Here is a 15715-nt window from a genome sequence, read left to right as displayed (position 1 = left end):
CCACCATCAAACACATCTACAAACTTAAAAAGGAAGGAAATTAAGTGTGGGGTTGCTGACGGAGGAATGAGGTATGCGAGTCCAAATTCAGTGAACCATCAAGTTAGGTCACCTTTTTCTTTTTCATATATAAACCCCAACAGAAGCTGGTTTCAGAGAGAAGCAGCTGTACCAGCAGCTCCTCCCCGATTTGACCTTTCCCAACCCAATTTCGGTTCCCTACCAAGTGAGAAGAATGGTTGTGTGTAGTGGAAGTTTGGTGAGATACAATCCTTCCCTCAAGCGCCCTTCTTTTTTCATCTAACTGAGCTAAGGTGCTGACCCGTTTTCTATCACCACAAACACGAGGAACCTTTTCTTTCTCTTGAGAAATGCCAACCTTAGTCGAGAGGATAAACAATATCATTGACTGATTTTGTTTTGGCCCATTCGGATTCCTCGCATGAAAAAGAAATCCTCAGAAATTAAGGACTTTTTACAGGGTTTGAATGATCTGAAGAATACATCTCTTCTTCTCTTGTTTCAATAGCCCTGGCCTTTTGCCCTGGAGGAATGAGGGCCCAAAGAAAGAAACGGAAGCTGAGCTTCTCCTCGATCTTCTCTCGCCGCCAGAACCGACTAGGTGCGGTGGATGAGGCGCTGGCGGTCGGTGGGAGTGTTTTCTCCGGGACGAAGACTCTCCTGAATGACATCTCTGGCGAAGCGCGCGACGGCGAAATCATGGCGGTCCTCGGCGCTAGTGGCTCTGAGAAGTCGACACTGATCGACGCTCTGGCGAACCGAATTGCCAAGGGGAGGCTGAAAGGCACTCTGGCCCTGAACGGTGAGGCACTGGAGTCGAGCCTATTGAAGGTGATTTCCGCGTACGTGTTGCAGGACGACCTCCTCTACCCAGTGCTCACCGTCGATGAAACCCTCACCTTCGCCGCGGAGTTCCGATTACCTCCTGCTCCACCGATCTGGCGCCCGCACACATCATTCACGATGCTGCGTGATTACGAGTATGAGTTTCACTCGCCGTTTCGCAGCAAGGGTTTGTTTTGTTGATGCGTTGGTGCCATCACAGGTATGCACTTATCTCCTTGTGTTAAGTTTTCAATTTTTATTGTGCCCTTTGGAATTTATGGTCTACTGTTATGATAAAAGAAATTGTTGCATAGTTTGGTTGAAATTGAGTGTGTGTGTGTGGAGGGATTGTAATTTAGCTTGGTCATTCTGAATTTATATGAATATGGTTAAAAGTGGTGATAGAGAATAGCTCATTTTTTGCACTTCCATCTTACATGGATGGTTCTACATGGATCACTTGAACATGGTGGATATGGTTGTTTGAATTTATTGTTCATACTCTCACATATGGGAAGGTCCTTCTTTATCATTGATTTTTATGTTGTAGGTGTACATGTAAGTTCTTTGTCTACTCTAATACATTTGTAAGTTTGTTCTGCTCATTAGGAGAGCTCCCATAGCCTGTTTTTTGGTGTTCCTCAGTAACCATTTAGTTTAATTTAATTATCCTGAATTGCATCAATTGTTATATCAAAATTTGCACTCATTAGTCATCGAGTGTGTGGATAAGTAGAGGGGTTGATGACCAACTTAACAAGAGGGTTTGAGTTCAAACTTTGGGTATGCAGTTGCGTTAAATACATGGAAGGAGAACTGCCATTTATAGTACCTGCATATAAAGAAAAAAGGTCACTCATTTATTTGCAACTCAGTTGAACTTTGAAATCCAATAATATATACTGTGTCAATTGTAGTTTGCATCAATGTAGCTGCAAAAGTTACTAGCGCGTGTTTGATACTTTTTGCTGAAGCTTTTATTTGCTTTCATTGAAATTATGAATGAGTTTTCAAATACACAATAATGAAAATCAAGTGGATAGATCTTCTTCCTTGAGGATGGTGCTTAAAAACTGTGGCTGGTTTTGATATTTTAAGTCCAAGGCAGGTTTTTTGTTCTAGCAATTAATGCATGTACCTGTTTAATCATTTTAAACTTGTCAAAGCAATTGCATTGTTTTATTTTGTAGAATGGAATTTCAGGGGGGTGGATGGGAAAATGAACTTCTCCTCTGCCCACTTAGACACAGCTCATTGATCCTAAATGGAATGGTTTTGAGTTTTTTTTTTTTTTATCATTTATATGTATATGATTATATTATATAATCAATACAAAAAATCAGAACTGTGTCCATCTCGCTATGCGCTACCGCAATAGCATTTTTGTGGTCGGTCGGCCGCCTATGCGCCTCTATCCGAGATTGACAACACTGGTTTCTGCCGCACATACATTTTCAATCATACTATGCATAGAAACTTAGAAATAAATGATTGGATAGCAGAGGTTTTTAGGTAGAATCATCAATCAAATTATATTGTTGCAGTTAATATGATATTGAATCCACTTTGATTTTCGAATTAATGATATACACAAAAGAATTCATTTTAGATTCCAGGAGATATTTTACTTTTGAAGTTCTCTATGGTTTTATTTGTTTATTTATATCACAAATGATGATATCGGCATCCTTATTGGCCATATTTGAGTACTTCCTTTTCTTGATGGAATTGTTGACTCCAAGGATTTTCTCCTATTGTTTTTTGGTAGTTTTCTGAATTTGTTATTGTTTTATTTGTTTGACCATGGTTTCCCCTTTTTTCAGCTATTTAATACCGAAACGGAAGAAACAAGTCAAACAACAATTGCATGTAGCCTTTGTGTCTCTGGTGACTTTACTGATAAAAGCTCTGCCGAGAAGAGATCCAGTCGATGTTCTTCTAATGGTTACATTCTGTCTCTCCTTTGAGTTGCGCATGCGACTCTAGGCACCACACTAGCAGTGAGGCTGGTAACGTCCTTCGTTTTTCTTCGATTCATAATCCGATCTGGTCTTGCTTTCATCCAATTGTGGCTTGTCCTTTGTTTTTCTTCGATTCATAATCCGATCTGGTCTTGCTTTCATCCAATTGTGGCTTTTTCCCCTCTTCATTCGCAAGTGCTATAGCTTGTTCACTAAATTCCTTCCCGACCCTTCATCAATTCTCGAGCAACCCAAACCCTAGCCTTGGAATTAATCACTGGTTGAGGTAGTTATTAATCAATCTCTATGATTGAGGTAGTTATTAATCAATCTCTATGATTGTGGTATCTTTCCTAGCTCTGATAGACTCTATTTTTTAAATTTTCTGATATTTGTTGTTGATTCCTTTTATTTTTAGGGCGAACCTTTTGAGTGCTCAAGTCATTCATCCCAGTAGAATCATCTCCAGCAGTCTGTTTCTCTCATCAAGAACTCAGGAATGGAAGAATCTCAGCGATCGCAGCCAGGAAACCCTAGCAATGGTTCAGACTTAATGGACGATTGGGTATGGAGTATTTCCTTTTCAATATAATCTGACTTATGTGGTAGTTATTGTGATTTGTATATTTGTGGATTATATGCTGTTGCCCTGCTCAGAATTGAAAGTATTGTCAAATTAAAATAAAATAAAGAGATTTTAAGAACTACACACATAACAATTTCCTTGAACTGAAAAAATTAGCTTAACTGTTGCTATATTACTTGCAATTTTGCATGCATTCAGTGCCTACTTATGTGGTAGTTATTGTGATTTGTATATTTGTGGATTATATGCTGTTGCCCTGCTCAGAATTGAGAGTATTGTCAAATTAAAATAAAATAAACAGATTTTAAGAACTACACACATAACAATTTCCTTGAACTGAAAAAATTAGCTTAACTGTTGCTATATTACTTGCAAGTTTGCATGCATTCAGTGCCTACTTATCAGTAAAAATATGGTCAAGTGGAAAGCGCTGTTGATGAATAATTTTAAAATCAACCTAAATCTGCCTCCAACATCACCTTGGTTGTGGATGCTACAAGGTGGTTTCCTAAAAGTTTTCCGAATTTGAAGAGTGTTGGATACCCAATCTAATCTTAAGTGAGATATGGCACGAAAAGCAACCAAGTATTTTTTATTTATGTACCAGAGCTATCTTTGTTTTGGTCTACAGAATCTCGTTGGTAGTGAGTGTATGACCAAGTCTTTTAGTTATAAGTTTTAGATATTAAATCATTCATGCACTTTCACTTAACAAAATTTTTAAGATAGTTGGTTCATGATAATGACATCAGCACTTCTATTACTATGTGGTCTAGAGCTCAATCCTCGTCACCTCATTCTTGTTGTCTCATTCTTATAATTAAAGGTAAATTTCCGTACAAGGTTGGGTGCACCTATGTTTTGTTCGTGCTTCGAGCTCAAATAGCTCTAACATGAGGGTTTAAACTTTTGGTCTTGTTAGTTCACGACAATAGGCATCACTTGCGGTTTTGAACATATATTTATGTCCATGCTTAGCTGAACTATTTTGAAGAATTGAAGTATCCTAAGCGCAAAAAGTTTACGATAAACTCGCAGTCCATATTTCATTTTGATTTATTTATTTAATTCTCCTTTGGCTTCCACATGATAACAGGTTAGAGTTTGTGATACCTGTGGGGGTGTAGGAGATGAGTACTTCCTTGTTTCTTGTAACAAGTGTACCGATGGTGCATCACACACGTAAGTATTTGAATATCTTCCACCTTCTACTGTGTTTTTTTAGCGATTTGCAGGTCTTTGTAGTCTTATATTTCTTGCTTTGCGGGAAAGTAAAATTGATGTGTTCTGTCTTTCATTGATGAACCAGCTATTGTATGCGTGTTAAGCTGTTTGAAAAGCCTAAAAGTTGGACGTGTGAAGAATGTGCACCAACGGCAGGAACTAACAAATTAGTGGAAGATGATGTTGAAGTAGTTGACAGAAGAAAGACAGGAAATCTATCAAAAAGTTCAATAAACCTTGAATCTAGTGAAGGTGGAAAATTCAACTCTAGACCTTCATATCCCAGTAAAAGTAAGACAATTGGTGTAAGCTCGACAGGTAATTTATCAGCTCAAAGACATGGAGTCCCTTTAGAAGCTCCGACAGCTCAAAAAGCCAGGGCTACTGAAAGAAGAGCTGTATTCTCTGGGTCCTCCGAACCCTGCACAAACTCCTTTCTTTCTGAAGACTTCTCATGCGAGGAATCTGAATGGGCCAAAACAAAATCAGCCAATGATATTGTTTATTCTGTTCCACCAAGGTCTGGCATTTTTCAAGAGAAAGAAAAGGTCCCTCGTGCTTGTGGTGATAAAAAACGTGTCAGCACCTTAGCTCAGTTAGACGAGAAAAAAAGGGCTCTTGAGAGAAGGATTGTATCTCACCAAACGTCCACTACACACAACCATTCTTCACTGGGTAGGGAACCTCCATCTGAGAAGTTGGAGAAGGCGAAATTAAGGGCTGCTGGTACAGCTACTTCTCTGAATCCATCTTCCAATGGCTCATTCGTAAAGGAGAAGTTAACCTATGGTTTATGTGATGGATCACCAAATTTGGATTTGCAAACAGACATAGCACAAAATAAATGTAAGGCATATATATAGCAGAAGATTTACTATTTTGTTTATCAGTTGGGATGATTATGTTAAATTTAGAGATTCTCTTCTTGCAGGCTCTCTTTCTGCAGGCTCTCTATTGAAGTCAAATTCTTCCAAAGCTGCGAATTTGAAACCTAAAGGACAGCTAGCAAAGGCTGGACGTTTGCAAAAGCAGAAGGTTGAGAGAGGTCCGACTTTTCATGATGATAGAAAGGGAAAAGGTCCTAAAACGGTATCTAAGTCTATGGCATCTGATTGTGCGTTTTCAAAGGAATCAAATGCTACTGGTTCTAAGGTTCTCCTAGCGGATTCGTATGAGCTAAATAATCATCCAATGAGCTTACTAGCTTCGGATTCTGCTGTAGCTGCAGGAAAGAAGGAAAAAGAAATTATTTCTGGTGGCGATACTTATTTTTCAGGATCCCGTTTTTGTAATCCTGATGGTGTTGGAAGATCAGGACAATCAGATCATAGATCACGGCCAAGCATTTACAAAACTCACAAAGGTTCAAACTCTACCAATAAAAAGAAGAAAAATGTGAGCCAACAAGCTGAACGCCCTGCAAAAGCTGCTGCCCCTATGACTGGTCCTGCTTCTGATGAAATGCCCCCCTTGAGAGACTTGGCCCAGGTTGAGGCAGCAACCCTCTTACAGGGCCTTGTCGTCCCAAATACTGATCATTCATGGCTGTGTGTCCCTTTTTCTCTGTTTTCAGTTTAATTTTCTTGTAGTTTTATCTTATTTTGATTTAAGGGTATACTATTTTGAAATTTCTCCTGTGTATTTGTGACGATTCATGCAGAGGCAAATTTCTGATACACAACAGTGAGGGCATTCCATGGAATTGTGATGGGGTTCTAGCTCATTTATCAAATTGTGCATCACTAGAAGTTCGTGAAGTTTTTGACAGGCTACCTGGGATTATTATATTGGAGGAACTACCTCGCGTAAGGATTTGGCCACCTCAATTTATGGGAAGTCAAGTCACTGGAGAAAATATTGCCCTCTACTTTTTTGCAAAACATTTTGATAGGTTTGTTTGTCCTTTCTTTTGTATCTAATAAGCTCGGTTTTCCACCGTCCACTTATATGTATGTTTTTTCACAGCTATGACTATAGAGGATTGATGAATTACATGATCAATAATGATTTAGCTCTGAAAGGAAATTTGGATGGGGTTGAGCTTTTAATTTTTCCATCCAACATTCTGCCTGAGAGATCCCAGCGTAAGAAATAGTCTATTACTTATTATGTTTCAATTTGAACAATGTTAACAATTATGTTTACATTTGTCTCTCTATTGCTACTCATTAGATTTTAACTGCATTAACAGTTATGTTTGCATTCATTTCTCTTGTTTATTCCTTGCTACTTGTTTTTGCCTGGCAGTTTGGAACCAGATGATGTTCCTCTGGGGCGTATTCAAAGTGCAAAAGGTGAATAACTCAGCAAACACACCAGTCTCAAATTCTCTGAAGGTATTGACTTGCGTGCAATTGCTTTACCAGCTATATTTGACCAACAAAGATATGCTAATTATTTCTCTTTTCCATCGCTTAGAATATTGATTGACTAGATGATAAGTTTAATACAATTTTTGTTTCTTGTTATATTCACAAGTTGATTGGTCATGGCATTAATCTCTTAAAAGTTACAACCTCTCCGCTGATATATAATTTACATTGTTGCATCATAAATATTGCATAATCAGTCAAATGGCATAGTCACTATACAAATGAAATCCGTGCTAAATACATACTATTGTTTTCCAGCAAGGAAATGGAGATACTGTGAAAAGGGGGGCAATTGATCTCAATGCATATACTGAAGATGAAAATGTTGGCACAAATCTTAATCTTGCAGTGCAGGGTAGAAGCACAACACCAGAAAATGGTTCTGTTAGGATTGAGCACCATGTTAAGGAGCTACCAACATCACTCTCTCCAGCACCGCGTTCAACTGGAAAATATGGACCCGCGTGATTGGGACGCTGCGGAAGCTTTGGTTCTTCTCTCTAGTGGGAGGTTTTGAATGAAGAAAACCTCTTATTTATACTTTACCCTTTTATAATAATGTGTTTTGTGTGTCACTGGATCAGTGGTATTAATAATTTGTGGTACATTAATATTTGAACCTAGAACTTGAACATGGCCTTGTTTGTTTTCCATTCCAGTATCTGTATTGGTGCCTATGTTATGGCATTTGACTTTACTTCACTTCTTGCCTTTTTCCTTTTCATGTTTTTGTGTAGGCCGTGGTTGTTAGTTTTGTGGTGTGCTAGGCCTGAAAAATGTCTTGATCTGGGCTCGTTTTTGTTGGAAATTATTGGCCCAATTTGGAAGTGCATGTGATTAGTCTGAACCAGGTCGGGTCTATGCTTTGAGTTAAGATTATGAGTCATCTAAAGTGAGATATTTAAGGTCCAATTTTATGTTTATTAATAGAGTTGAAACAATTTTTATCGTTTACTTTGTCTTTAAAACTATTGTCAAATTTATATTATATGTATAAAATAGTTTGATTAAAGATCTGTGAAGAAAAAAACAAATCCCTGTTATAAGAAAAGGCATGTGGTAAGGTCAGATTAAAATAAAGTACCACCTCGCTTTTGTACATCTGTTCCCATTTGATTTCTGTTGTCTCCCAAAAAAGGCTGTGCCTTGAAAGCGAAATCAAATGAGGACACTGGATTTCAGTCCACATTAGATAGTGTGGCTCAAATATAAATCATACAAGTATTAGGGGCGTTTCTTTTACTTAGAGGTGTAAAAGAACTAAAATTATAAAAGTTTTTATTTAAGAAATCAAACTAAATTAAATTTTAGAGTATTTTCCTCTTGTAAAAAAAATTTAAATTTTAGAGTTCAAACTTTTAGATGGATATCATAAAGGGACTCCTCAGGCCATGAATGATAGATTTATATCTCTATAATAAAGTATTTTCTATATGTACAAACCGTGAATGATCGATTTGTCGACATACTTAGTGTCAAACTTTATTGGTAGACATAAACCCCATATTAAACAATTGTGGGTATGTATTGTCTAAATGTTATCTCTATTATATGTATCTAAGATGGGAGTCATGGGAGGACTGTTCTTATCCCATCCTCTTATCTATTGGAATAAGTTTTGTTGTTAAAATACCATTTAATTTTGGTATTAAACACCTGTTTGAATTTCAAATAAAGAGTTAAAGTAAAAGAAATGCATGAGTACAGCAAGCAAGGTGTTGTATAGTGGTAAGCTAATCCATATAAGATGGAGAAACAAGCTCAGATCTCATAGCATCTCTAATGGAAAGTTCTTAATTCTTATTTTTGAGTAAAGAACTAAGAACTTTATCATTGGAGGGGCTGACATGGAGCTCTTAGTTCTTAAAAATAAGAACTCAGTTCTTATATAAGGAATTTTACTTTTGAATTCTTAGCTTAAAATATTAATTATTTATCTCTCATCCATATTACTTTATTACTTTATGAGTTTTGTTTTTTACTTTATGAAAATAAAAAGTATAAATAATGTGGTTGGTGAGACCAAATAAATAGTGATAAGAACTAAGAACTAAGAACTCATGGTTGGAGTAAAATTGCTTGAGAGTTGCTTAAGCGCATGTGGCAATACGGGCCCACATAAATAGTGCTAAGAACTAAGAAATAAGAACTAGCATTGGAGATGCTCTAAAGAATATTAAAAGAGATCACCACAATTTCTAGAATAGTAAAAGAGAAATGTTATCAACACTCACTTTAACATTTTTTCGTCGACACTTTTATTTTTATTGATCAGTTAAAATTCAGTGAACAAGTTACAAGTGGTCCAATAAGTAAGATGATAAACTAGTATGCTACTAGAATACACAGATGTGAATATATCGCCGTGCAAGAAATTTTCAAATAACAAGCCCAGATGAAAGGAATGAATTCATATTCCCGTTCAACATAGTTGAACGAGGCAGCTCTTCTAGCTTCCCATTATCCAAAAGTAATACTCTTTTAGCCATCATAACAGTTTCCAAGCGATGGGAGATCACAAGCACCTATATAAGATAGGAAGGAAGAATGTGTCAATGCTTAATGGGGAAAAAAGCTATATAAATTACCAGCAGATTGCAACAAATTAACCAATAAATCCAAGAAAATAATATGTTTGAATCTCTTTATCCGAATCAATTCTGAATCTCACAAACTACTCTCACAAAACTTCTCAGAATTGATTTTGGCTTCCGAATTAATTGTGGAAAAAAAGGTTTCCAAAGAATCATATATGAAGGACTTAAGGTAGCATCAAAGCATATCCAATGAATAACATACTGGATGGAAACCAAAAGTTAAACTGTAACACACGGGTCCTGTGATTTAAACTAAGACCTGGATGGCTGGATGTATCAATAGCTAAGATAAACATCACCAAATTAAATGAGATAAACATCATGTGCTGCAAATATTTAGCTAGTTGGAATCATGCAATTCTTATTGCTAGTGCATTTCTCTACGAGCTTATCCAGGTAAACTTACTCTAATGGAAAGAACGACTCACATGTTAGGGACAGAAAAAGGTTAGTTGCCTTACCGTGCGATTTTCCATCAACCGCTCAACAGCTTGTCTCACTAATAACTCAGATTTACTATCTAAGGAAGAAGTTGCCTCATCCAGAATTAATATAGAAGAATTCTGATAGAGAGCCCTTGCAATAGCCAGCCTATAATTTTGAGAAAGGAAGGAAGTAACAGATCAATGAAAGAAGCCATAGATCAATGATGAAGTTTCATAAATATCCAATGCACCATTTTTAGCTTTTACACTAACCATACCGTCCAAATGCTCCTTCAAACAAATTTAGCTGTTTATTCATGACTTGTAGGAGAGAAGAATGAGGTATGAATCTGAAACTTTACCTTTGCCTCTGGCCCCCACTTAAAGTTGAGCCCCTTGGTCCAATATTGGTTTTGTATCCTTCAGGAAGATTTATAATAAACTCATCTGCATGAGCTGTTTGAGCTACATGATTCACCCTCTCCATGTCGATTTTTGTTGTAAGATCCCTATAACCAATGTTTTCAGCAACTGTACCTGAAAAAAGCGTCTAAGGGTATATACATCAGCATCACAGCTGTAAGTCGAGCCATGAAATATTTGCATGATGTTTATATTTAAAAAGATCACAAAGATACCAGTAGAAATAAGCTATTTATGCCAACAGCCAATAATGCAAAAGCATCTGAACAAATACCAGAAAATCCAAACATTTGATTTAATAAAAAACATCAAATGATTATATGGTAAAAATGGCAGGCGAAGGAAAAATGAAAAAATTAAAGGGATGTTTTGTAACTTCCAAAACAAGATATCTAAGTACAACAGAGCAAGCTTTTAAATATAAGGTGTTTAGTAACTACCTAAATTTTTTAAACTGGTTCTGTCAGAAAACAGATTTTGAGATAAAATTAGTACTTGAGAAAAAAAACATTTCAAAGCCCTTTTTTTCAGTCCAACTTTTCCAATTCTCCCTATTCATCTTTATTCTCCCTTTCGTTTTTCTTCAGTTTGAACAAAGGCATAAGACATAATTGTAGGGACTACTCACTTGTCCAATATGCTTAATAAGCATGCTTAGCTTCTTGAATTTGAATATTTAAATATAAAAACATATTAGACAAAGGTTGGTTTAAACATGCTAACCAAATTACATGTCAGTAAAACTAGTTAGTAGTTACACAAAACCTGAATTCAGATGACTAGTTTATTTTAAACAGTTTTAAATTTTAAACCTGTTCGGAGACATGCCAAACTGTCCCTAAAAGCTTGTAAAAAAATCTAAAAAAAATTCCAGCTTCTAAGCATATTTTATATTCTTGTGGCACCATGAATTTAAGTAGGTACCTGCATGCAAAAAAAAGAAGAATATGAAGGCATGAGACACTTACTATATCTTGAGAAACAACACCAACATGTCTTCTTAAACTTTGCAACCGGATGTTTTGGATATTACGATTATCAACCAGTATAGAACCTGCAGGCGTAAAAAGATAGATAAAAGCTATATGGATAAGAAGGGTTAGAAGTGAATGTAAAAGGAAAACTAGTTGGTATAATAAATGGATTTGATAAATCACCATCCCCATTCTGAGCCAAATGTGATAAAATTAAGTATTAATCTTTATTTTCAATGACTCACCAGATATAGGATCATAAAGCCGGAGCAACAGTTTTACAAGTGTTGTTTTCCCTCCACCAGAAGGACCCACTATAGCAACTATCTCTCCAGTCTTAATGTGAAGATTCAATCCATTTAAAACATGTGGCATGTCATCATTATACTTAAAGGAGACATCACAGAATTTCAAGTCCCCTGTAACATGGTCCAAATGAACAGCATCTGGTTTCTCAACCACCTATTTGTGATAAAAAAACTGATCTATTATTGCAGAAAAACATATTACCTTAGCTGAAATGTTTTAAAAGCAGAACAGTGGATACCATGTGTACAACAAGCATCCTAGATTTTTTTTTCCTCCTTATTATCAGAGCTTTATCAATGCCAAACAAAAGGTTCAGTCAAATTTAAACTTAAATTTTATACAATGAAAGAATAAGAAGGTTAAACATGTGTGCAGATCACATGTCATACATTTACCTCATTTTTGAACGTGGTCAAAGCAACCAGGCGTTCAACGGCTGGTTCTCCCTGCCTCCATTCATTGTAAGCTTTTCCTACATCCTGCGTGATTCTTTATTTTCAGATTCATAACCAAAGTCAGCTCCTCAAAAGCTGAACCATGATAACAATACCTGAATGGGCTCAATCAAGAAAAGCAAGGATGTCACGAATGAAATCAGGCTACGGCGATCAAATGAACCTCTTGAAATCACCAGTGAACCAGCGCAAAGTATGGAAAGGACTCCTAAATAAATAGCTTGTATAACCTGAGGAATGATTGCTTTCATCCTTTTCTTGTTCAGCTTTGCAGAATAGTCCGTCAGAGCTAATCTTTTAAATCTGGCACTCTCACACAACTCTGCATTGTTTGCTTTCACAAAGAGAATTGCTGGCAGCATCTAAAATTAAAAAAAGAAAAAGAAAAATACTAATAACACTGGCAACAAGGTAAAATAACAAATTGAACAAACAAAACAAGATTTCTTTTAAAAAGTACATTTAAGAAGAAGGATCAGATGCTCAAGTTACCTCATTTAGATATGATGAGATAGCAGCAACGCTAAGATGTGACTCTTTAGATATCTTGCGAAGTTCTTGACCAAGAAAGACAACAACCAGACCCATGCAAGGAATAACCTGCAACTCAGAAACAAACGGACACATGAATTAAATCTACCCTGATTGAAAGAACAATCAAAGTATGAAATCAGCATAAGCCCCTGACTCACAGTGGCTGAAATCAACGAAAGGACAGGACTTATAGCCAACATCTGCATTACCATTGCCGACAACTGCAAAGTACTGGGTACTATGGTCTATCAGAAACAAGGACCAATCATCAGAAAAACAGATAAAAAAATGACAAATGAAAATTATAGGCTGCTATGAAAAACTCAAGAGAAAGCAATGCATATGAGAATAAGATCACAATGAATGAATTCACATATTGCTGAGTGAAGATCTACATTTATACATCAATGGTTCACACTATAGAGACACAAACTTTAACAGCTTCAGTTACTTTATAACTCATTTCAAAAAAAAAAAAAGTTACTTTATAACTACCATAATTAACAGTGATAGTCTTTACCTTAAAAAAATGAACTAAAAATCTCCTGCTCAAAATGGAATTATTGTGCAATTAGGTTTGCTTGACGGAAAAGCCGGTGCTACACAACCATAAATGAACAAAGTGCAATAAGGTATTTCCTGTTACAGTGTAACAAAAATTTGAAAATTTATAAAAATCAAAATTCATCAACATGCACATGCTATCGAGATTACTATCTATATTTAGAACAAACTACTCCCGTTCATATTTATAGGTTAATTTTAACTAATTCACATAAATTAATAAAGTAGTTAAATTTAGTTATTAATTTCAAATTTTATAAAAAAAAGTTTCACAAAAACTAAAAATTTTAATTATCCCTAATTGAAAAACTAAAAAAAAATTAATTTCAAATTTCACAAAAAAAGTAGTTAATTATCCCTAATTGAAAAACTAAAAAAATTTAGTGGAGAGTGTTAGATAATTAAATATGGAGAATTCTTTCATAAAAAGTGGAGAATTCTTTCAAAAAAAATATGGAGAATTTAATATTATGGAAAAACTTGCAAAAAAATTTTATGACTTGTTTGATTGCCGTTACAAATTGTTTGAATGACATGTTTTCTAACATAAAAAAAACTGTAATTTGAAGATTAAAAAACAAATGTAGAAAACATCTTTTAACTATTATGATATTTTAGTTTTTAAAATTGAAAATGAGAACGGTAAACAAGTCAGGTCAGTAATACTTCATGTTTTCCAAAGAAGTAAACAAAAATTAGTACTTCAAAAATATTTTAAAGTAAGTTATGAAAAAGAATATAAAACTTCTAAATATACTTTTTAAAATTAGAGATTATTAAATAAAATAATATTTCTTAAAATAAATAAATTTATTTAAAACTAGACAAATAATTTCGATGTATAAATATACAAATTATGAACAACTAAAAAAATTTACAATATATAGTAAAAAAAAATTACAAGTAAAAACTTACCCTAAAGGTTACAATTACTTTTCATTTCATATTAAATATAAAATGAACATGATTCTTTACACTTAGACTTACTTTCTATTTTCTATTATCAGTTTCGATTTTTAAACAAATGAAACCCCACACCACACTCCATTTTTATTAGTACAAATTATTCATCTTCAAGGTTCGATCTTCAAGGTTCGAACCTTGGCCGTTCATCTGCATTTACTCCATTTTTACCGTGTATACCAAATATTTTTCTTTTATTATACCACATGTTCATGCATTATACATTTCACTTGAAATTAAACTCAATAGCATAATAGTGATGACACTCACATTAAGAAGAGTGTAGAGAGTAGTGGCAAGGTCAGAAGCTTCAGCGGTAACTCGATACGCGATATCGCCAGCGGAAACGGCGTCGTTTGCTTCGAAATACGCGAGTTCCCTCTGCAGCACGCGGTCGAACACGTCAACGCGAACGTTGTAAACGGCGTGGAGAGAAGCTTCCCAGAGAAGCGCGTGCTGCGCGTAAGTGGCGACCAAGCGAGCAAGCACGAATCCGCCGAGCGCGGCGGCGTCGGTGGCTGTAACGGAGGCGGTGGTGATTGCGGAGAATCTCGAGAGGAGGTTGGAGAGTGAGTAGACGGAGATTGCGCTGCAGAGCCAGCCATAGAGGATGGGTTTGTGCTGTGAGGCGAGGTACGGTTTGAGGAATTGCAGGGTTTGTTGGGTTTTGGTGGAGCTTTGGATTCTGAGGGAAACGCGCTTCGGAAATTGAAATTGGAATTGGGGTTTGGGTTTGGGTTGGAATTGGAGAATGGGAGGGTTTGGGGTTAGATGAATGGATAGTGATGATGAAATTGGCATTGTGATTTTCGATGAGAAGGGAATGGAAATGGTGTTGTGATTGGAAACATTGATTTGAGTTGATTCATAAAAGGATTGGGAATGGGGTGAGGAGATTGGAGCATGTGGATTATTGTTTAGGTAAAAAAAAAATTGTTTATTGAAATCAAACCATAGAAATTCATTCGATAGAAGATGAAAGTACATTGGAAGACAGAATAGAAGCTAACCCAATGGAGGAAAATGTCTAGAGAAGTATAGAAATAAAGGATAGAGAAATGTGTGATATAATAACTAATAAGTGATGTGATATAATAGATGAGACCGATATGAAGAAAAATAGGTAAAAATTATATGTATAAGAAAAGAAAAACTTGCAAGATGTATATAGTCTTTAACAATAGAAGTTATATAAGATTGGTGAGACTCATGACTTACATGTGTTGTATAGATCAAGCTATCCGTCTCTGTAAGTACATGTTAGAATCCAAGATCAAGCGCCAGTTGAATAGCCCACCGCAAAGGAAGAGCATTCACCAACGATGCGTCCATAGAACCCACTTACTTAAAAGATCTAGTAGCTAAAATGTGTCATTGCGAGTCGTGTGTGACCATTTCAAATCCCACCGACCAAAATGAGAGCAAGTCACATTCGAATTGACCTTGACTACACCCAAAGGAGGAGGCGTCCAAACACCCACG

General features: G+C 35.9%; 2 protein-coding genes across 4 annotated transcripts; one reads left to right on the top strand and one right to left on the bottom strand.

Annotated features, from left to right (window-relative positions):
- Window positions 1–152: 152 nt before the first annotated feature.
- Window positions 153–7691, top strand: LOC130716887 (uncharacterized). Of its 3 annotated transcripts, none has more exons than XM_057566921.1 (10): window positions 153–1066; window positions 2670–2855; window positions 3226–3372; window positions 4490–4575; window positions 4703–5463; window positions 5549–6164; window positions 6278–6508; window positions 6583–6701; window positions 6865–6953; window positions 7248–7691. In XM_057566921.1, the coding sequence occupies exons 3-10, from the start codon at window positions 3307–3309 to the stop codon at window positions 7455–7457; spliced, it is 2178 nt and encodes a 725-aa protein (XP_057422904.1). In that variant the 5' UTR covers window positions 153–1066; window positions 2670–2855; window positions 3226–3306; the 3' UTR covers window positions 7458–7691. The 3 variants fall into 3 exon arrangements, with proteins under 3 accessions (XP_057422904.1, XP_057422903.1, XP_057422902.1); XM_057566920.1 differs by having other exon boundaries at window positions 2670–3093; XM_057566919.1 differs by having other exon boundaries at window positions 2670–3122.
- A 1502-nt stretch (window positions 7692–9193) lies between these two features.
- LOC130717696 (ABC transporter B family member 29, chloroplastic) lies at window positions 9194–15434 on the bottom strand. The gene is made up of 10 exons (XM_057568034.1): window positions 14504–15434; window positions 12865–12951; window positions 12665–12772; window positions 12268–12534; window positions 12113–12196; window positions 11654–11870; window positions 11403–11488; window positions 10374–10561; window positions 10048–10177; window positions 9194–9514 (listed from the first exon to the last, which is right to left on the bottom strand). The coding sequence occupies exons 1-10, from the start codon at window positions 15218–15220 to the stop codon at window positions 9368–9370; spliced, it is 2031 nt and encodes a 676-aa protein (XP_057424017.1). The 5' UTR covers window positions 15221–15434; the 3' UTR covers window positions 9194–9367.
- Window positions 15435–15715: the final 281 nt, after the last annotated feature.

This window comes from Lotus japonicus, chromosome 5, assembly GCF_012489685.1.
Source record: "Lotus japonicus ecotype B-129 chromosome 5, LjGifu_v1.2".
NCBI lineage: Eukaryota > Viridiplantae > Streptophyta > Magnoliopsida > Fabales > Fabaceae > Lotus > Lotus japonicus.
The sequence above is the reverse complement of the archived record's forward strand: the minus strand, read 5'-3'. Positions and strand labels throughout refer to the sequence as shown.